Raw genomic sequence first — 22,159 nt, 5'->3', positions numbered from 1 at the left:
CCATGGCAGCGGACCGGGATATCTTCGAGACCGCCTTCTGCCACAGATTACCTCCCATCGGCCTGTACGCTCCCACAGGGTGGGTCTCCTCAGGGTGCCGTCGGCCAGACAGTGCCGGCTGGCGACCCCAAGGGGGAGGGCCTTCTCTGTGGGAGCTCCCACCCTCTGGAATGAGCTGCCCCCAGAGATCAGGGTGATCGCTGATCTCCCTTCCTTCCGCCGCGCCCTTAAGACATGGCTATTCCAACTTGCAGGACTGGCCTAGGGGAAAATTTTAATGGGGTTTTAAAGCAATTTTTAAATTAACTTGACCAAATTACTAATATTTGTTTTTACTTATGTTTTTAAATTTGTAGTTTTTGGGGATTAGTGTTTTATCTGGTTGTTAGCCACCCTGAGTCCTTAAGGAGAAGGGCGGGATATAAATTAAATTAATAAATAAATAAATAAATAAATAAATAAAGGGTTTGCCTTCAGAGTTTGCCCAATTGCAAAAGATAAAGGGCTGTCCTTGGTTGATCTTGTCTGATCTTGTAGAACTATGGAGGTAGATAATATGGAATGTTTCCTCAAGCAGAATTGAAAGACAGTTTTCTGGACCGGGTGCCCTCATCAAAGTGGATCATTGAGAAATGTTGTACCTTTTGTCATTTGAATTGAATCTAAAGATACTATTCATAAGTAATCTCTCTGATCTTCTAAGATATTATTGCTCCAAAGTATCTGTGGGCCTCGATCTGTGTCAGCCTTACTTATCAGATATTGAAATCCTCAGATTGTGAGCAGTCCTTACCAGAATTTTACTCTTTGCCCCTCTCTCTGCCCTGCCTTTGGGTTATTAGTTTAATTCACACAGCATTTACGAGCATAAACAATATATGAATATGAGTATGTGTCTGTTAAAAATGGTATTGTGTTCGGCCAAAACCTAATTACTTTGTTCCCGCTTATGAATTATCCTGACCTTTATTACTATGCGGTTGTTCAAAATTAAAACTTACCCAGTGAACTATGAGCAGTTCAACATTGGAACTAATGACCCAGAATGGCTCTCCTTGATTTGGCTATTTTTGGGCAGAAGCTTGACAGTCATCTTTCTGGAATCTTTTAATTTGGATTATTGTGCTGTGCAGAAAGCTAGACATAATGGCTTTTACCAACTCTACCCAAGAGACTAACAACAATTATAGGAAAACTTTCCTATAGGACGTCTCCATTCACGGGACCTCATCCACGGGAGATCATATAGAAGTAAAAAGTACTTTCAGAATTATCACATCGACGACGGTCGGTCGTCCACGGAAAAGTTTCTCCACTGTCTTTTCTCCGTTTTACGTTTATTAACAAAATATACAGATAAAAAGGTTCTTAGGGTGGCCACTGATCATAACATTGACAACACAACCGCCACGCTCAGAGAATGGTTGAGGAACGTACAAACACTCTACCACTATATTGAATGGAGGCCAATGGATGACCCTCAGTAAGTGTTGGAGCAAAGAAATGCAATTTCTAAGTTACTTGATGGAACAAGTGTCAGCACATGAAGCTTGGGAATACAGGTTGGGATTAAAATTCTTGGCTGACCTTAGGTATTTTGAACATTGGGTGGGTTTTCCTCTCCCTAGAATCCTCCTGAGGTTGCTTAATGGGTAGCGAATTGAGAATTAGATGGCTCTCTATCATACATATAACAGAGGTTTTATTGGGTTGTCAAGTAGGCATTTTGTTTGTGCAGGAAAAAATGTAGGATTCCATAATCTTCTCTCTGCCTGCTCCGAAAGGCCCTCTGCTTTGATCTTCCCTGACTCAGGTTATATCCTCAACATCCTTCAATCTAGAGTAGAAATTTGCCAGGAAAATTTGCCGTGCTAGGCTTTTGTGCCAGATCTTGGCACTACTACAGAATACATCTCCTGTTCAAAATGCCTAGGCAGACTATTGAAAGTGCATGATTTTGTTTCTGAGGTTTGCCTCACACTAATTTTCTGTCTCTCCTGGAAACTAGTAGTAAAAAACAGGACCACCTAGACCAGATAAACTTTAGCTGTGTGTGTAGAATCTTTTTTGTTAACCACTGTTGCAATTTGCAAATAATGGTGGAATAATATAAGGCAACTAGCTGTACAATACCTATTCATAAGTAAGCTCATTGCATTCAGTGCTACAAACTCCTAGATAAATGCAGAGAGAATTGCAGCTTAAGAATATCTTTTTAAAAAGTCCTCCTGATTTATTATTGCTGATAGCAAAGCAGGAGCCTGAAAGGTATAAAAGCGAGTTGCCCAGACCTCTTTTACAGGCAGCAAGTAGAATTGTTTTCAGATGTAGAGGTTGCAGATCAAAGCTGTTGAGAGATCTAAAAATATTGGTTTTATCCTACTGGATCAGACTAGAAAATAAGTAGCCCACATTCTGCTTCTTGGTAAGCCAGTGATTTCTGGAAATATACAATGTGGGCTGTGCAAATGATGGTTATCTCATAGTTTATCATGCACCTGGTAGTATTTCTATATGCGGTTTTCTCTCTTCATAAGCAGTTTGACAACAATTTCTTGTCTATGACTTTTCATAATCTTTTATAAAGCTGTTTATGCTGTAAAAGTCCACACCTGGGTGGAATTCTGCATGCAAACTCATGTATGGTGTACCAACCTAGAGTGCTAGGTCTGTGGAATTAAAAAAAAACCCCATATTTATGTACAGTTCTCCGTCATTCACAAGCACTCATATAGGACAGGCAGTGCAGTGAAGTTGTATGTTCCAGTAAGTCCTTGGTACACACTCCAGGAATAAATAAATAAATTTGGAAGTATTTGCTCAGAAACATCATTGACATTTTCTGCTCTAACCTTTTGGGAGCATTTGAGGTGACTGACTATATTTGTTCCACCTGATTTTTTTTAAAATTAAAATGCTAAACTAAGAAAAAAATAATATTCAGCCTGGGAGAAAACACAGATTTCTTTTACTTTCTTTACTTTTGTTAGGTTTTATCCAGAGGAAATTGGACCGAAGCATTGGCCAAATTCCAGATTCACTCATGTGATGAAACTAAGGCAGGCTGCTCTGAGAACTGCAAGGGAAAAATGGTCTGACTACATCATGGTAAGATAAAAACCTTCCTTCCTTCCTTCCTCCCTCTCTCCCTCCCTCCCTTCCTGTCTCTTGTTTTTCCTTCCATCGAATTTCAGTTGACTGTAACTAGGAATGCTGGGATTGCAGTCGCTATGCGATACAGAAACCTGGAATTTTACAATCTCTTTGCTTAGTGATAGAAATTCCAGTTTAATTGCTGTTGTAAGGAATATTTCTATTTCTTCCAGAGTATGTTCCAAGATTACTAATAGGTCACTCATTATTTATAAGTTTCTCTTTTAATCATCAATCCAACAATTCTCCCATCTCTCCTTATATCTCTGTTCAATATTTCCAAACCTAACAGAAATAACAATGATGACACAGGACATCTTTGACTAGTCCCTTCCTGTATCTCACACGTTTTGTTAATTCCCCATTCACAATTATGTATGCCTTTTGTGAAATGTAAATTGATTTTACCCATTTCGTAAAAATCTCACCAAAGACACATGAGGATAGATTTCTGATGGAAATATCTTCATTATGTTCTTTTTATTACTTCACAAGAATTGAGAGAGTGATAGCTTTTAAAATCCAGTTTGTGATTAAGAGAACATCAAAACGGCTTTATTTTCAGTAAAATTTAGTTGGATAAAATGTAATGTTTTTTCCTTCCTATTTTTTTAGTTCACCGATGCTGACAATTTTCTGACAAACCCGGAAGTGTTGAATCTAATGATAGCAGAGAATAAAACTCTTGTGGCCCCAATGCTTGAATCTCGAACCCTGTACTCTAACTTCTGGTGTGGAATGACACCTCAGGCAAGTAATGTTACTGTTTTATATACTTAAACAAGATATATGAGCAAAGGAAAATAGATGGAATCTGAGAGAATTTGGATTTCATTTTCAACTCTCAAAGGGAAAAACAAGAATGTGATTAACATATGAATAAGATACAAATCATATGAATGAAATATGACTCTGGTGAATCAAACCGAAGGACCATCTAATTTCTCACTTGCCCCCCCCAGCTAGAAGAATCTCACCTACAAATTTATGTTAACATTCTTTCAAAGCCATTTAACTAAATCTTGTGCAAATGATGTTGTGCAGTAGTAAAATTAAGCTATTAAGGGAAGAGTCTTAAAATGTAGTAGCAACTTTGGGACCATTTTTTTCTCCTTCTCCTTCTCCTTCTCCTTCTCCTTCTCCTTCTCCAGTTTTTATGTTGTACCTTCAGCCCAGTGACTTTACTCTTAATTTTATGACTTTCTATTCTGGGGATTAACTGCTGATTTACATATTAAGTTCAGATGTGCAGTTGGCATAGGATGTGTCAACTGTTTTATGGAACAGGAAGCCAAAACGTCTTCTGTTTGTCATGATTTGGTTTGCGTACATTTCTGGGTTTATATTCCTTCGAACTAGGAACAACCATATGTAAATCCCAGTACACTGTTGAAAGATAGCTAAGACAGGTCAATAAAGAGGGAAAACACCTTAATTCTTCATCAGAATTCTATTTCAGTTTGAATATTTTTGTGAGTCATAATTTGGAATAGTCTTCAGATCTCTGTTTTTGTCATGATACTTTTGCATCTTGGAGCAATGTTGGAAAGTTGTGTTTCTAGAACAGACATGTCAAACTTGCGACGTCACGTGATGTCACGCAACGTATCGGAGCTTTTTCGCCATTGCCGGCAATGGGGTGGGCGTGGTTTCCCGATGATGTGTTTGGCCCGCAGGCCGGCAGTTTGACACCCCTATTCTAGAATGTATTGTCAGATAGCTGTTTATATAACTAAAAGAGCTAGTCATGTAACTAGCACAAAATATTTACCAGTTCATGTCAAGTAGAGCTACCTAGAGTGGGATAGCATTTGTCGCCTTAACCAAAGGAGAATCCCATCATTAATGATGTGATGGAATATAATCTGGATTCCCATGACGGAAGGAGTGCACTCCAGAGGAGCAAGGGACAACTCAGTTCAGATAGTTTGCATGAAAGAAAGAGGGTGAAGACGCTCCTGACTAATAGTTCCTAGAGTATATGCTTTATGGGAATGGTAGCATGCTTTACTCTGGCAAAATTCTGTCTATAAGTGAGAAACAATAAAGAAATCTACCTGGAAGAATCACAACATGTCTTTCTTGGTTTTTAGAGCCTGACATATAGTCTGTGTTGAATGTAACAATAGTTTAGATAGCTTTCAGCTTATGGTCAGATTTTTGAATAAATAGATTGGCAAACAGGATGAAGGTCATTTGTTATAGGCAAGAGATTTAAAAAAAGAGTTTAATACTGTATACTTTTTTTTAGGGCTATTACAAGAGGACACCAGATTATCCTCTGATCAGGGAATGGAAGAGAACTGGTTGCTTTGCAGTCCCAATGATACATTCCACATTCTTGATTGATCTGAGAAAAGAGGCATCAGATAAGCTGGCATTTTATCCCCCACACCAAGACTACACCTGGACCTTTGATGATATCATTGTTTTTGCCTTCTCAAGTCGCCAAGCTGGTAAGGAGCCATTGAATAACCCACATTTAAAAATTGTGAGTTCAGGACAGTTTTGATATCCTGCAACATCATTCATAAAGAGAACTTCGAAAATTAAAAAAAAATCATAAATAAATTACAGCACTATTTGAATAATAATAGAATACTTATTGTTCCTCACATATAGACAGAATCCTGGCAAACTAAAACATATTATCATGATTGATGATGATGATGATGATGATGATTTTACAAGATAAAGTAGATATGAAGCTGGAAATGAGGACAACAGATACCTGAAAAATATTTTCACCTCTTCTCCATTATGGCATTTAACAGATTAACTGAGAACTGACAAGAATTGCAGTCAGCTGCTTGGTTTAGAGTATGGAGAATGTAAAGGGGCAGACACACACAATAACTCCTCCACAAACAACCCTGTGATGTTAAAATGTCTGAAAATGCTTCTGTTATTAATAAACTGGCCCACAACTAGACCAGATGACCAAGCTTGAATTCCTCTTTCTTTTCCCTGCTGGCTAAAAAAAGAACTTTAAAAAAAGCTCAAATTTATTTTCAGCCTCATACTGGGAACGTACTTTGTTTTGTCTGCAGCTTATTAAATTGCGTCTTCTGGAACTTTTAACTGCTTTGATTTTTCAGCCCACTGCAGTAACTGGGACATGTTTTATTTTTCCCTTGTTGGTTTCAGTGGTTTCTAGTTCCCCTGCCAAGCCCCAAGAACGAAAGAAAGGACAGGTGTGTATTGGAGCACATCTTGCACATCCATGGGACAAAAATAGCATGTCAGGCTGCAGCTGGTTCTTTGGCCCAGCCCTATCCATCAAGGGTCCAGTGTTTCTAAAGGCTCTTGCATTCTGGTTTGGGGAGGATGATGCTGGGATGAGTCCTGTACCCGATGTTTTGGTAGCTCAGGAGATTCACAAGGGGTTATATTTTGGCACAGCCAGTTGAAAATGCAAAGCCTGAACAAGCCAAGGGCAACTTCATTGTACAAACACGGTCAATGCATTCACGTTCATTAGGAAGTTAGGATAGACAATTACTCCTCACAGAGGGTAGTCTAGTTGTAATTCTTGGTTTGGCATTACAAGCAAGCTGTTAATCTGGCATGTGTAAAGCTACAGGAAAGCCAACTGATTGTTTGTCCGTGTAGATCAATATGCCTACTCACCCGGGAGATCATCTTTCAAATTAAAAGTTATGAAATTTTTCATGCAAGGCCTTAAGACCCCATTTGTTAAATGAAATCATTGGCTGGGAGGTCTAAAACCACTTTTCCTCAGTTGTAGTGTGGATGCCTCAGTGATTGTGGCAGTAAAGGAATGGGATAAAATAACAGAGTACGAAGGGACTTTGGAGGTCTTCTAGTCCAACCCCCTGCTCAACCATTTAAGTTTCTTAAAAACTTGCAGTTTCAAGATTCAAAAATTTAGCCATCTTTATTTTTATCCCCTCCACTTTCTTTTATTGCTTTGTTGGGGAGGCTCTCCTTTTAATTAACTTTGTGCTGCTTGAGTCTGATTGACTCTAAGCTGGTTACAAACGTCGAAATACAGAATAAAAACCACAACAAATCTAACGTTAGAGTAATTGCTCATAGGCTTGCTGTACTGTAACTCCTTTTCTCCTGCTGCCCTTTTCTTTTGTCTCCATGAATGAGGCAGCGGGCAGAGATCTGTTCATTGTGTTCAATGTCGTGCTGAATGCGTCTGATGGCTCGGCCATGTGGTAGGGACTCTGCAGCCTTTGATCTTTTAGAAGAACCTTGAGGAAGGTGGAGTTCAGTCTCCAAGACTCGGCCAAAGAGACCTGATGGGAGTCCCATCTTTTCTTTATGAGCACAGTTTTTCTCCTATATCTCCTTCTCTTTCCAGACATTCAGATGTACATTTGCAACAGAGAACATTATGGTTACCTTCCTGTGCCACTAAAATCACACCAGTTGCTAGAAGATGAAGCGGACAATATTGTTCACGTGCTGAGTGAAGCAATGAGTAAGTTACATGTTTGGCCTCACATCCCTACTATTTTGGTTTCCAGTAATATGGATTTTGTGTTTTTAATGTATTCTAGTTAACTATTGGGCAGTGAATAAATTTTGGAAATAAACATTCCTACCCCTCTCTCCCATTATGATATCAGTTCTTTAAATAATGAGTTAGAATTTAATGGGTTCAAATGATGGAAAATAATACAGGTTGATTATCTGAAAAACTTATTTTATATATATATACACTGTATATATATACACTGTATATATATTTCTGTGTAAATTGCTAATTCATTTTTAGGTAGATTTTAAAACTCGTTATTAAATCTGGCCAACCATTAGATGGCAGCAAACTATTAGGTCTACGCTCCAGAGTTTTGCAGTCTAGCTATAGTAGCCCTATTCATTGTGTGATTTTGATCACGACAGACATAAATATTTCAATATTGCATTATCTATTATTGGACTAGAAACATGCAAAGAATGGAACAGTGAATCTAGTGCCATTGGCTCACAGGATCTCCTTGTTTGGCTTAATTTCTACCCTTACTTTGAAGTACTTTTGTAATGATGGTAAAACAGAGACTAAATAGTCCCATGTTAAGCCACACTATAGTTTGATATTGACTTAGCATGCTGAGTCAATGTTTTCCATGCCATGGTCAAAACAACCATGGTTTGGGCCAAAATACTTATCCAGCTATCATTCTCCATCATTGCTAACCACAGAGGGGCTATGCAGCTCTTCAGATTTAAAAGGGGAAAGGCAGTTTGGGGTATACAAGAATTCATGAAGCAGGTACTGGCAACTCCTTAAGCAGCTGCACCTTTTTGTGGAATTGCATAACTGCTTCACAATCCTTGAAAAAGATGCATTTGGTTAAAGGCGTTGACAGATGCTTCGCAGGTACTAACATATAAACCAAAATACTAGAGACTTCTAAACTATATCGATTAATCCTAACAGGAGCTGATGCTATAATCTGAATTGGGGACTAGATCAGAGTTTTGATGGATGCATCCTGGATATTAGTTACACAAGTGTCTCATTTGTCTTAACCAATCACAGTGCCAAATTGCAGGTGGCACGTTAAATAATAAATTCCTGGAATTTTTCTTCAAACGTAACCTCTTGTGAACCTGTCCACTGCTCGCAAGGAAGTGTACTCATAGCAATAGATATAGAAACTTAGCAAGCAACTTTTTAGAACTCCTCCAATAGTTATATTACAAATTATGATTCAGTGATAACAAATGTATGGGAAGAGTAACCAATTTTAATTAATGCTAGTTACATTAAATTAATCCTCATATCCATATTTTATTTATTTGTAAAACTTATTAGCCACCCATCTTACCACAAGGTAACTCTGGGCGGCTTACAAACTACAAAACCTACAGATGTAAATACAATACTAGGAAAATCCATAGAGTCAACCTAGCTCAGGGGTAGGCAACCTTGGCTCTTTTATGACTCGTGGACTTCAACTCCCAGAATTCCTGAGCCAGCACTGATGAGGAGGGAGGGAATATGTTGAGAAAGGGGAAGGGGTGGGATCTCTTGTTAATCTATCAACAACCCCCAATGCGAAGCCCCGCCATTGGAGCCCCAAGCCAACTGGCAGAGCCAGGTCTTTAAGCTCTTGTGGACAGTCAGGAGGGTTGTAGCTGACCCCTTTCTGGGGACAAGATGTTCCAAAAGGCAGGTGCAACGGCAGAGAAGGCTCTTCCCTTGGACCGCACCAGCCGGAACACATGGCCAATGGGGCCCTCAGCATGCCTCCTCTGTCAACAGTGGTGGGGTGGACCAATCCCAGTGGTATGAGACAGTCCTTCAAGTAGCCTGGACCCATGCCATGAAAGGCTTTAAATATGATAACCAACAACTTGAATCGCAACCAGAAGCAAACCGACACCCAGTGCAATTCACAAAGTAGGGGTGTTACCGTGTTTCCCTGAAAATAAGACCAGGCCTTATATTAATTTTTATCCCAAAAGATGCATAAGGGGTTATTTTCCGGTTGGGTCTTATTTTGGGGAAAACACAGTACTAAATGTGTCTGTCTGGCTGACGATCTTAACTGGGGCTTATTTTGGGTTAGGGCTTATATTATGAGCATCCTGAAAAATCATACTCGGGCTTATTTTCGGGAAAACATGGTACGTGGGCCACCATTGGGGCCCCAAAAATTGTGTTGCTACAGTCTGCACCAGCTCTAGCTTCCAAATGCTGCATATTTGGAAATGCAATCTTTCAAAATCAAGATTAGCCTATCATTTGAAAAAGAGTTGCATGGTCTGCTTTATTGATAAGCTTTTGTTCTTTTGCTGTAACAATATCCTAACTACATTTACAAAGGAGTATGTTTAAAACTAAAGAAGAATTCTTGCTATATGCTACTGACTAGTGCCTCACAGCTATGCTATTCAGCAATACGCAGAGCTCTGTACAAGTCTGTTTTACTCAAAGCATGAATACGTTTAAAAACTGTCAGTATTAATGTAATAGGATAAATGTTCTTAATCTCTTCCAGTTGACCATCCTCCAGTTGAACCCTCAAAGTTTGTCACAGTTCCTCCAAAACACCCTGAGAAGATGGGATTTGATGAGGTAATGCAAGAAAGGAGGGTGTCTCACTCAGCATGCCAATTTTTGCAAAAGGCTGAGGCAAAATTCAGTAGGAGTTTAACTCTGACCTCAGTAACTTCCAATACTGAATGTCTCACCCAGCCTTCCCTAAACTAGGGGTTTAGGGGTCTCCAGATGGTTGAGTTTCAGCTACCATTATTCCTAGAAAATGTGGCCAAATATGTTTGTTGGGCATGATGGGAAATAAAAATATCACATATACTGCATAGAGCTCAGTGATGGTCCATGAGAACACAATGAACGTAACATGACTCAGCCTTCCATCCTTCTGAAGTCGATAAAATGAGGACCCAGATTGTTGGGGGCAATATGCTGCCTCTGTAAATGGCTTAGAGAGGGCTGCAAAGAACTATGAAGTGATATTAAGTGCTATTGCTATTCAAAATGCTGGTTTCTTTTTTTAAAGCAAGCAGGGATTTAATATCTACTGTAGGGTAGTATTACAGGTCACAAAAATCAATTTTCTAAATTTGTTTTTCTCTTAAATGTGCTATGGAAAAGAACGTAGGAGAAAATTGAAGTATGATGATGATACTTAATCTATTCTATGCCTTTCCGGCAATTCCACCTTGCAATATCGCATCACTGGTTTTGAATTACATTTCCTGGAGCCCACAAGTATCTACATTCTAGTATGAGAATTACTACGCAATTTGAAAGCTATTGATACAGGGACTCACCACATACAGTAATTAGATGAAGAGGTACAGTTAGTCCTAGACCAGTGGTGGCGAACCTATGGCACAGGTGCCAGAGGCGGCACTCAGAGCCCTCTCTGTGGGCATGCGCGCCGTCGCCCCAGTCCTAGGCCTTCGGCTGGGTTTTATAAAACCTTTTCGCTTTAGGCCTCCACCACCGTGTGCAAAAAAAAAAGTTCAATTAATCAGTCAATTTCAACTTCTCGCGGGAAAAAAAAAGATCTTGCAAAGTTGGAATTGATTGATTGATCTTTTTAGTCCCACCCAGTCTGCTGTTATGACCGCAGCCACGCCCACCCAATGGGCCACACCCAGCCAATGGGACACACCCACCCGGCACCCGACGATGCATAAGTGGGTTTTGGGTTGCAGTTTGGGCACTCGGTCTTTAAAAGGTTCGCCATCACTGTCCTAGACATACAATCTTAATTGAGCCTAAAATTTCCATTGCTAAGCAAGACAGTTGTTAAATGAGTTTTGCCCCATTTTATGACCTTTCTTGTCACAGTTGTTAAGTGAATCGCTGTATTTGTTAAGTTAGTAACACAGTTGTTAAATGAATCTGGCTTTTCCATTGACTTAGCTTGTCAGCAGTTTGCAAAAGGTGATCACATGATCCAGGACACTGCAACCATCATAAACACATGCCAGTTACCATTTGTCCGAAATTTGATCATGTGACCACAAAGAGGCTGCAACAATTGTGGGAAAACTGGTCATAAATATTTTTTTTCAGCACTGTTGTATCTTTGAACGGTCACTGAATGAATGGTTGTTAAATCAAAGATTACCTGTACTCTGCCTGACTCTTTGTGTGCTGAATATAACCTATGTCACCCAAGGCATTTCAATTGGGGAATATAATAGAGGGCAAGTATGATGAAACCCAACTATGCCAACTTGCCTTTAACCTTAATCATGTGGATTTCTAAGAGGTCTCCATTGATCTGATTTGCAAATGTGGCTGTGTGTGCGTGAATGGGGCCGTGAGCATGTGCGCTCTGCAAATGGGGATGCTAGCGCTAGCGTGTAAATGGGGATGCTAGCGCCAGCGAGAGGCTCACAGTTGGTGGCCCGGCTAGTGCCGGCAAGAGGCTCGCTGCATGGCTAGTGCTGGCGAGAGGCTTGCGGCTCGGCTAGTGCCGGCGCAAGAGGGAGTGAGCACGCGCACATGCACGTGCACACTGGCCAGCCATTCACACGGCCCGGTGGCCAAGAGGCCACGGAGCATTGGTGGGCCGTGGCCCATAGGATGGGAACCTCTGATATACAGAACTTCATCTGTCTGGCTCACTTTTTTATTTTAAAAATGCTCTTATTTGTGATCATGCTTTGTTTTCCAGCCTTGTTTGGATAAAGCTGCTAAAGCATGTTCTGCCTACTTGAGCTTGGGGTACACCGGCATACTTATTTTCTTCTGCACACTCACAACATATATTAATTCTGTTGGTTGATTTAATCCCCCTAGAATCCTTTCTCTGATATCCATCATTTACGCAGGCTTATCAGTCAGCCCTGACTCTTAGTTCTTAAAGCCACCACATTTAGCCATAAGGGTCTGCTATTCAACTCCAAATTCCAGGTACAATTCTACTGAGGATGCATTTATTAGGGGCTGGTCAAACTAACCACAGGTGAAATTCTACAATCCACCCTGGTCCATCAGGAACATCTCTGCTGAGATAGCCTGCATTTATTTTATCTCCCACATAATCATAGGGTTCAATCAGTTAGAGGGGAGCAGAGCAGTGATGTTCACTCACTTTCACTCCCTGAGTGCCAAGGCTGCTCTTGTTTGCTTGCCTGCCTTCATAAGCCCAATAATACTCCTGCCTCAGCAGGCTTTATTTATGAGGGAGCAGCTCAGACCTTTCTACCTGCTGCTCATGTGCTCTTTTTCTTTTCATTTTAGAATGAACTCAGAGTTAAGACAGGATAGTTGTTAGTAAAGTCTGGCAGAATAATTAAAAAGGCACACACTTTCCTTTTTTCCTACAAAAACAAAACATGGAGAACTCAAGGCAGAGAAAGTGACCCTCACATAGAAAATCTCAGATTTAGTTACCAAAGTCTGGCTGGAGACTCCCATCCCCAAAGGGTGTCCTTTTCCTTGAAACTGAATTAGCAATTCTCTCCCTCCTCCTCCAAGATGGGAAGTTATATTTTAGCATTGGCTGTCAGTAAAACTTAAAGGGGTGGGGGGAACCGCACATGTTATTGTTTTGGTATTCCTCCATGCTTCTGGTCTCTTCCTTTCTAGATTTTCATGATCAATCTGAAGCGTCGAAAAGACAGACGGGATCGAATGCTGCGGACTTTATATGAACAGGAAATTGAAGTCAAGCTAGTGGAAGCTGTGGATGGAAAGTGAGTTGAGTTGATAAACATTGCCAGGCACGGAGCTGTAAAATTTGGGGAGCGGAAGGGGGTTGGGGCCACCTAGTTTAAGGACTGATCATAGCATCCGGCCCTCTCAATTCCTGGCAAATAGATGGGGAAGAAATGGAGGTAGTGACAGATTTTACCTTCCTGGGCTCCAAGATCACCACAGATGGGGACTGCAGCCAAGAAATTAAAAGACACTTGCTCCTGGGGAGGAAAGCTATGGCAAATCTAGACAGCATACTAAAAAGCAGAGACATCACCCTGCCAACAAAAGTACATATAGTCAAGGCCATGGTTTTCCCAGTTGCAATGTATGGCTGTGAAAGATGGACCATAAGAAAAGCTGAGCGCAAAAGAATTGAGGCCTTTGAACTATGGTGCTGGAGAAGACTCCTGCGAGTCCCCTGGACTGCAAGGCGATCAAACTGGTCAATCCTAGAAGAGATCGACCCTGACTGCTCTTTAGAAGGCCAGATCCTGAAGTTGAAACTCAAGTACTTTGGCCACCTAATGAGAAGGAAGGACTCACTGGAGAAGGGCCTAATGCTGGGAAAGATTGAGGGCAATAGAAGAATGGGACGACAGAGAATGAGGTGGCTGGATGGAGTCACTGAAGCAGTAGGCGTGAGCTTAAATGGACTCCAGAAGATGATAGAGGACAGGAAGGCCTGGAGGAACGCTGTCCATGGGGTTGCGATGGGTCGGACCCCATGGACAGCGTTCATGGGGTCCGACTTTGCAACTAACAACAAGTTTAAAGACTGTGAAAAATTAAAGTACTCTATGTGATTTGGGATACATTTATCAACTGTTTCTCAATTATTCACCTGGGATCATCGGTAGGTGTGAGATGCACCCATTGATAAAGACAACTCCCTCTCTGTCACATTGTTTCTGCTCCAGCGTTGCTGCTACCAGCGACTTACTTTGTCAAATGTGAGCCATGCTGTGTATCTCTGCGCTTGGGAGACTAAAGCATTAAATCAAGCTTGATTCAACAACATTCTTGCTCTGCAAAATAATTGCCTGCTATCTCTCTCCCAGAGACACTGCTCAGAAGCTTACTTTCTTCCTTAATAAGTTTTGTGTGTGTGTGCAGATATATGGTGTATATATTTGTCAGAGGATAGATAATTATCAGTTGAGCATCTTCTTTAATCTCTTTAAAGAGCAAAAATATTTGTCTCCCACCAGCAGCTATTTACAATAGTGTTTTGTACACAAAGGATTCTCACATCGTCTTTAAATAATTAACACTTTCCTCATTTGTAAAACTGGGGAATTTTTAGTATCTTAACCATGTTTTCTTGTTCATTTAACCTGGGCTTGCCTAGGAAATATTTTCTCTGTAGAATTCCCTACAAAAATTCTATAAATCCAGCTAAATTCTCCTTCAGTGGGGTCAAATCCTGTACATTTCGTATTAGGCACAATTCTGAAAGACAGAATCCACATTTTTATTGAGTTTCTAAAGTGTTACAAATGAGATCTTCTAAAATATGTTGTAAGGAGTGACAGTACCACTTTTGATTGCAAGTAGAAATAATTATTTTAAAACATTGGTTTATGAAAACAGTACTTTGAAAGCTGAAAGCAAGAATGTTAGAAAAAAATAATAACTCCTATTTTACCACACTGCATTGATTTCTATCTGCAGGGAAAGTTTTGTTTTTTTTTTGCTACACATTGCCTTATGTTTTTTTTAAAATAGGTTGTGGCTTTCCTTTCCATTTTCAAAATGTTTGGCTAAGGAATGTAATCATTGTCTTTTTCAGGTTGCTGAATACAAGCCAGCTGAAAGCTCTAAATATAGACATGCTTCCTGGTTACCAGGATCCATACTCTTCTAGAGTGCTGACCAGAGGAGAGATTGGCTGTTTCCTTAGCCACTATTATATTTGGAAGGAGGTAACCAAAATTTGCTTATCCTCATTGTAATTGACAGAAATGCTTCCTCTCCTCTCCTTTCCTTTCCTTTCCTCTCCCCTCTCCTCTCCTCTCCTCTCCTCTCCTCTCCTCTCCCCTCTCCCTTTCCTCCCCTCCTCTCCTCTACTTTTTGCTAGTCTTGGAGATAGGCTCATGATGACGAATCTCTTGGAAGACAGGCATTTCTACTGGCCCACTTACATTCTTCCAGAGAAGGCTACCACAGATAAACAGCTCATGGGATAATTTTATTGTAGACTTTTTTAATATGGTAGTCAACAAATAAGAACATACTCAGTTTAGACACTGTTCAACCCCAGCTCAGTTCTAGAAAGTATACAATAAAACCAAACTGAATGAAAATATAGTGCAATAATTATAAAATAAATTTAAAAGGCATTAAAAAACCAAGAACTGATGGGGAATCTGGCAAACTATATCCACACTCAATCTAACAGGAACTCTATCCACCTAATCCAAGGCCCAGAAGAATAGATATGCCTTTAAATCTTTCTGGAATATTAGCAGAGTCAAAGTCACATGGATATCAGAGGGTGAAACCTTATTCCAGAAGACATGCTTCCTGGTTCTTGACAGATGAGATTCATTAATTGAGAGGAGAGGAGAGGAGAGGACCCCGAGAATGCCAACTCATGTCGGAACAAACTGGCAAGGCTGCTATGGAACATAAGCAATCCCTCAGGTTACCAGGCCCTATGCCAGACATGTCAAACTCGCGATGTCACGTGATGTTGCGCAACGTATCGGGATGGTTTTGCCATTGCCGGCAATGGGATGGGTGCGGCGCCTGGATGACACGTCCGTCCCACGGGCCGGCAGTTTGGCACCCTTGCCCTATGCCATATAAGAACTTCTAGGACATAACAGCACCTTGAATTGTTCCTGGAAAAATACTGGCAACCAATGCAGCTCACAAAGCAAAGATGTCACTTGGGAATATGACCATCACTGCATGTGCCACTGCATTCTGGATCAGTTGAAGCTTCTGAGTGCACTTCAAGGGCAGCCCCATGTGCAGCATATTCCAGCAGTCAAGTCATGAGGGGTTATGAGTGATTGAGTTTAATTTGAATTATTTCAAATTGTTATTTTAAGATAGTAAGCAGGGAGATGGAGAAGTGCCTAGTCATTGAAGATGATGTACGTTTTGAGCATCAGTTCAAAAAGAAACTCACGAAGTTAATGGATGACACTGAGAGAACGCAGCTGGACTGGGAGTTTATGTAAGTAATAATCCACTAATCTTGCTTCTGAGTGTCTTTCCTTCCATGGAATTGAATGCTCTCTATTAAGGAAATGCCATACATTTGGGTGCATTTTAGCTTAGAAATAAAAGTGAATAAGGAGATAGGTGAAAGTGGGCTCTAAAAGTTGCAGTGAGGAAAATTAGACAGGGAGAAGTTTTTGTCTCATAATACAGGTGGTCCTCAACTTACAACAGTTTGTTTAGTGAACATTTGAAGTTAAAATGGCATTGAAAAAAAGTGACTTATGACCATTTTTCACAACCATTGCAACATCCCCATGGTCATGTGAGCAAAATTCAGACGTTTGGCAACTGACTCATATTTATGACGGTTGCAGTGTCCCATGGTTTTGTGATCAACTTTTGTGACCTTCTGACAAGCAAAGTCAATGGGGAAGCCAGATTCCCTTAGCCACCATGTTACTAACTCAACAACTCCAGTGATTCACTTCATAACTGTGGCACTAAAAGTCGTAAAATGGAGCAAAACTTACCTAACAAATGTCTCACTTAACCACAGAAACTGTGAGCTCAGTTGTGGTTAAGGACTTACCGGTAGTGAGGATGCTAAGAGATTTAAGACTAAAATAAGGAGATTTCCTTGCTGAATGTTTTAGTATAACCTTCTGAATTAATTACCATAAGACATAATGATAGCCATTGACGTGAACATATATTGCACATGTTCATCGAGGATAAAGCAACCAATGGCTGCTAGTCACAATATCTGTATATTGTACCTAATGGTCTTTTCAATCCCAATTGTTGGGGTATACAAGTAGAATGGTGCTTTTCATGCATGCAGGATCCCACTGTAGGGCAGAAGTCCCCAACCTTTTGGGCACCAGGGTCCGGTGCCATGGAGAAAGATTTTTCCGTGGACCAGAGGGGTGTGGTTGTGTGCACTGCCTGCATCCCTCAGATGGGGCTTCGCTTGTTTGTGCGGCCCGGTGCTGGTCCATGGCCGGGGGTTGGGGACCCCTGCTGTAGGGAATGAATACTGGGCCAAGTGGCCTTTGATCCAGGGCAGGAATTGGGAAGCTTTTATGTTAACCCCACAACTGGCTGTTTTGTTGTTGTTGTTCTTGTTGTTGTTAATTCTTACTAGTTCTTTTAAAAAGAGGGTTTACATGAAGCTCCTGGGGATCTGGCCAGAGAAGCTGGCACCACAGGTGCTGAATTTAGATGTTTCTACACCACATCATATCGGCAAATGGAATATGGTCCAATGACTCAACTTTTTCTATATAGATATATTGGTCGGAAACGGATGCAGGTAGAGCATCCAGAAAAGGCTGTGCCCAATGTGATGAATCTGGTGGAAGCCGATTACTCTTACTGGACACTGGGCTACGCGATCACCTTTCAAGGAGCTCAGAAGCTAATTGGAGCTCAACCTTTCAGCAAGATGCTCCCTGTGGATGAATTCTTGCCAGTCATGTACAACAAACACCCAATGTAGGTTATTGGCTATGATTACTGTACAGTATAGCTTGCGTTAGGTGTATGTTAGCTTTATATACTATGATGCATTCAGCAGCAATATTTATCTTATCAGTAAATAGTTGCTTCCTGCAATGGTTTTGGAGCTTCAGGTTTATGGAATACTTTTCAGTGGGGATTGAACATCACTCCTCCTATAGCTGGTGTTGATTATATTATCTCTTCAACAATTACATTATCACTTCTACAAACTGCTGTTTTATGTGTGTTGGAAATGACTGGCCATGATATAAATGGGAATGCTTTGTGGGCAGAGCCCATCTGTATTGGGCACATTGCTTCTGGGATTGTGAAACTCAAGTCACATTTTTTAATTTAATAATTGTATATTTATTTTCTTTCATACAGACTCTCATGACAGTTGACAAAATTAAAACTTTTCACAAAAAGTTGGAATATAATTAAATATCATATTAATTCTAATATAGTAATTTAAAGTATGACAAAAGTGGTGCATTGTCACAATTTTTGAAAGGCTAAGAAAAGTGTTCCACAACCGGGGAGAATGACAGGTGGCTGGGCTTCTGACAGCAGAATATTTCCAGAAAGGCTTTTCCCACCAATCTTAAAGATAGAAGACTATTTATGGCTTTACAGATTAGTTGTTCCTGTTAAGTAAATAACAAGCATTGTGGATCTTTGATCCCTATTCCTGGCAGTGGTTAGCAGCCTTGCTGCTTTGTCACTTCCAGGCACTTTTCATGGGCAGCTCTACATGGAATGTTTTATAAAGATTATGTTGAGTGTTTATAAAGATTAGACAAAGCCAAGGCATGGCTAACTATTGCTAAATGTAACCAGCTTGGGGAGGTTTGCAGCTGGTACACTAAGTGAAATTGCATAAAAACACTCCTTTACACCTGCTTAGCCAGTGCCAGTTGAGGATCAGTGAGCACTCCCAGACTGCAGAACTGTTTTCTCAGAAGGTGTTTAATCCCTTTCAAAGTCCAGATTCCTGTAGTAGAGCAACAGCACATTGTCTTTTCTGAATTTAATTTCCATCCCATTACTGAATGAAGGGTACCTGCAAGAGTACTTGAATTCTGCTCAAGATATAATTATCTGAGATACCAGTCTTGAGCTGTTGCTCTCCAAAATCTCTTTCTAGATTTGGCCTGACAAAAAAAATTGCAGTTGCTGCAAAACAGTCCTTCCTAAGGTCTAGTCCCCCAGCAAGTCTAAAAGAGAACCTTATTTGATAATACTGAATGCCTCCAAGGAAACTGAGGGCAGCATTTGTTCCCTTGGGTTTCCTATGTAAGTCATCCATTAAGATGACCCAAATGGACTTGCCACCATATTCCACTGGAAGCTCAAATCATTGCATCTCTATATACATTTAAAGCTTCCAGGGATATTGAAGAGTTTTAATAAGGCCAAGTAATCTTATGAGGAGACCAGTGATAGCTTCAGATATCTTTTAGTTGGTGAATGTGTTTCATATTAAAGCTTGATTACATGTCTTTCAATCAAAATTTGAAATAAGGTAAATTATATATGGAAGAGGTTTTCTTGATAGTTGTGAGTTAATTTATGTTACACCTTTGCTTAATAATTAGCTGTGAACCAAATTCTGCCAATACTTCCTTACAGTTAGTGTTGAACTTGCTTCTTGTTCCTCATTTTTTTAAAATTATTGACCATGTATGGCATATTTATTTTTACAGCTGATCTGCAAGGCCTTTATGTTGAAAAGTGGCTTATCGTTGTAGAAAATATAGCAGTCCTCCCAACACTTAAATAAAGTACATCAATATATTATCTCCAGATGATTAGAATTGAGGGATGTGAATATAGGTTTACAACATTGATAAGAGAATGTTTAATGAACCACTCATTTTATAACCATTATAAGTTTGTCCTGCTGTGAGATACAAAAGATATCAAAAACACATAAATTGGCAATCTTCTTAGTGACTTATTTTCTTTTCCTTTTTAAGTGCCAAATACATGGAACACTATGAACCTAGAGATTTGAAAGCTTTCTCTGCAGAGCCTTTGCTGATCTATCCAACACACTACACTGGACAACCAGGTTACCTCAGTGACACAGAGACATCCACAATCTGGGACAATGAGACTGTGGCCACTGATTGGGACAGGACACTTTCCCGGAAGTCGCGGCAACAGGGCCAGATCCATAAAGATGCCCAGAACAAGAATGCCTTGCCACCTGGACCTTCCCTTGATGCATCATCCACCAGAGACGAACTATGATTGTTAACTGGATCAGCTACAAGTTACTGTAAACATCAGTGGGACTTCTGGAACTTCCAGAGATACTGATATGCTATCTTCCTTGGCAAAATAGTTTGATATGACTTGCTTGAACTGAGGAGGTGCTTGTCTCATTTTTGCAGGGTGAGTGGATGAACCTGACTGAATGAAGGGTAGTATATTTTAAAACAAATTATTGAAAGGAGCCCTGGTTTTGGCTGATTGGCTTGTACTAAAGGAAATTCTGTAGAGCTGCTGGAGGACTCTAAAAGGAAATGAGGTTATACTCAGGACAAAGATTCCTTAACCAATGTCTTTCTACAATTCTTGGTGTAGAATTGTTGTATTTATAAAAAGTAATATATACAAGAGTTAGGAAGGGTCTACCAAGTTTTTCCGTGTTAATTATCAATCTATTGTCTGCTGCATTGCCTGTACTCTTGTTGGTTTTGATTTTGTGAACCATATTCTGAAGCAGAAATGTTAGACTGTTCCAGTTCCTAAGGCTAAATGCTAAATAGTATTGCATATATTGAAATGATCAGATGATGGACAAGATTTCCCTTATGTTCATCACATGAATTCCCCATGATATTATTTGGTTTCATTTTTAATCATAAGCTATGAACAACAACTCATTTGTCACAAGAATTTCTGGAGTTCACAATTTTTAATATTTATCAACAGTTTTCCATCTTTATCCTTCACACCTCATGAAATTTAGTGAAGATCTCTACTAGATGGAGAACTGAGAATTGATAATTAGACCATACATCTTCCTCAGCCAGCAGCTGGGAGTGACATGCATCCTGATAGAAAAGAATATATGTAGCTGAGGGTCGAACTGTGGAATCCTTGGTGCCATAATCAGAGATGTTACCTAGTCGGGTAATGAAACATCTGCAAGCAAACAACCAAACTCAGCATCAAGGACTCCACAGCACATGGGCAGGTTCCATTACAAACTGGATTTGAATATCCTTTCAAATATCCTTTTAAACACGGTGCTCATTGATAGCTTTGAAACACACTTTCAGTCACAAATGGTACTGTTGCATGCAGTAAAGCTCTCGGTAATTTATCTTTCATGCTTTTATGACAAGAGGAAGAATTTCAGCTCACATCTATAAATTCGGGCTGAGTGTATGGAGGAATAGATAATCAATGAATAATGGACTTGAAAATAACAGTTACCTTTTCCAACCCTTTAAAAATCTGATGGTATTAAGTATTTTAATGTAATTGTTGTGTCACTTTGATCTCATTTGCATGTGAACTATACTGAAGGACATGTGGCAGCTCTTTTCTTTTTATGATGCTCAAACTTCAACATTTGAAATGAGCTGTAAGGTTCACTCCACTGAAGAACATCTCCGTATGCAAAGTCTACCTTTTTAGAACCCACCATAAAAGTTGTCTGTGTTCATTTACCTCAAGGTTTTTTTTTGATAATGCAGACTTCTGAGCTGGATAGGAAAAAAAAACATTCAGAGCTAAAATGTTTAAAAAGACAATCAAAAGAATCTGTATGTGTTGAACTTGCTATAGATGTTTTAGTCAAGAATTACTGTTCTTAGAAGAAATAACAGTACAATTGTATATTTTTCTAAACAGCACGTGTGCAGCTTATCAGCTGGTCTGATAATATATATAGCAATGAGTGCAATGATTTGGTGTCTTGGTCATTTATTTATGACTTTAAAATAGCATCATAGTCTGGAATGATCTGTGAGAATAAGAAACTGGTTTGAAGCTTTATCTATCTAGATTAAAGAAACAAAAAATGCTTAGAATCTTGAACCTACAGTATAGATGATTGAATCTTCAACATCTCTTCCTGCCCTGTAACTTTTTTACTGTACTACATTTCATTACATCCAACAATAACAACCTGATTCTAGTTCTTTCCGA

At 39.9% G+C, this 22,159-nt stretch overlaps 1 protein-coding gene across 1 annotated transcript; it reads left to right on the top strand.

Moving 5' to 3' along the window:
• Positions 1–1,372: 1,372 nt before the first annotated feature.
• On the top strand, positions 1,373–20,436 carry COLGALT2 (collagen beta(1-O)galactosyltransferase 2). The gene is made up of 11 exons (XM_015816636.2): positions 1,373–1,483; positions 2,991–3,108; positions 3,769–3,903; positions 5,405–5,609; positions 7,487–7,606; positions 10,137–10,213; positions 13,211–13,317; positions 15,111–15,243; positions 16,378–16,505; positions 17,780–17,986; positions 19,972–20,436. Exons 1-11 carry the CDS (start codon positions 1,470–1,472, stop codon positions 20,246–20,248), a joined length of 1,521 nt encoding a protein of 506 aa, XP_015672122.1. The 5' UTR covers positions 1,373–1,469; the 3' UTR covers positions 20,249–20,436.
• The last annotated feature ends 1,723 nt before the right edge of the window (positions 20,437–22,159 follow it).

Source organism: Protobothrops mucrosquamatus, unplaced genomic scaffold (assembly GCF_001527695.2).
Source record: "Protobothrops mucrosquamatus isolate PMUCROS unplaced genomic scaffold, P.Mucros_1.0 scaffold472, whole genome shotgun sequence".
Lineage (NCBI taxonomy): Eukaryota > Metazoa > Chordata > Lepidosauria > Squamata > Viperidae > Protobothrops > Protobothrops mucrosquamatus.
This window is presented reverse-complemented; position numbering and strand designations above follow the sequence as displayed.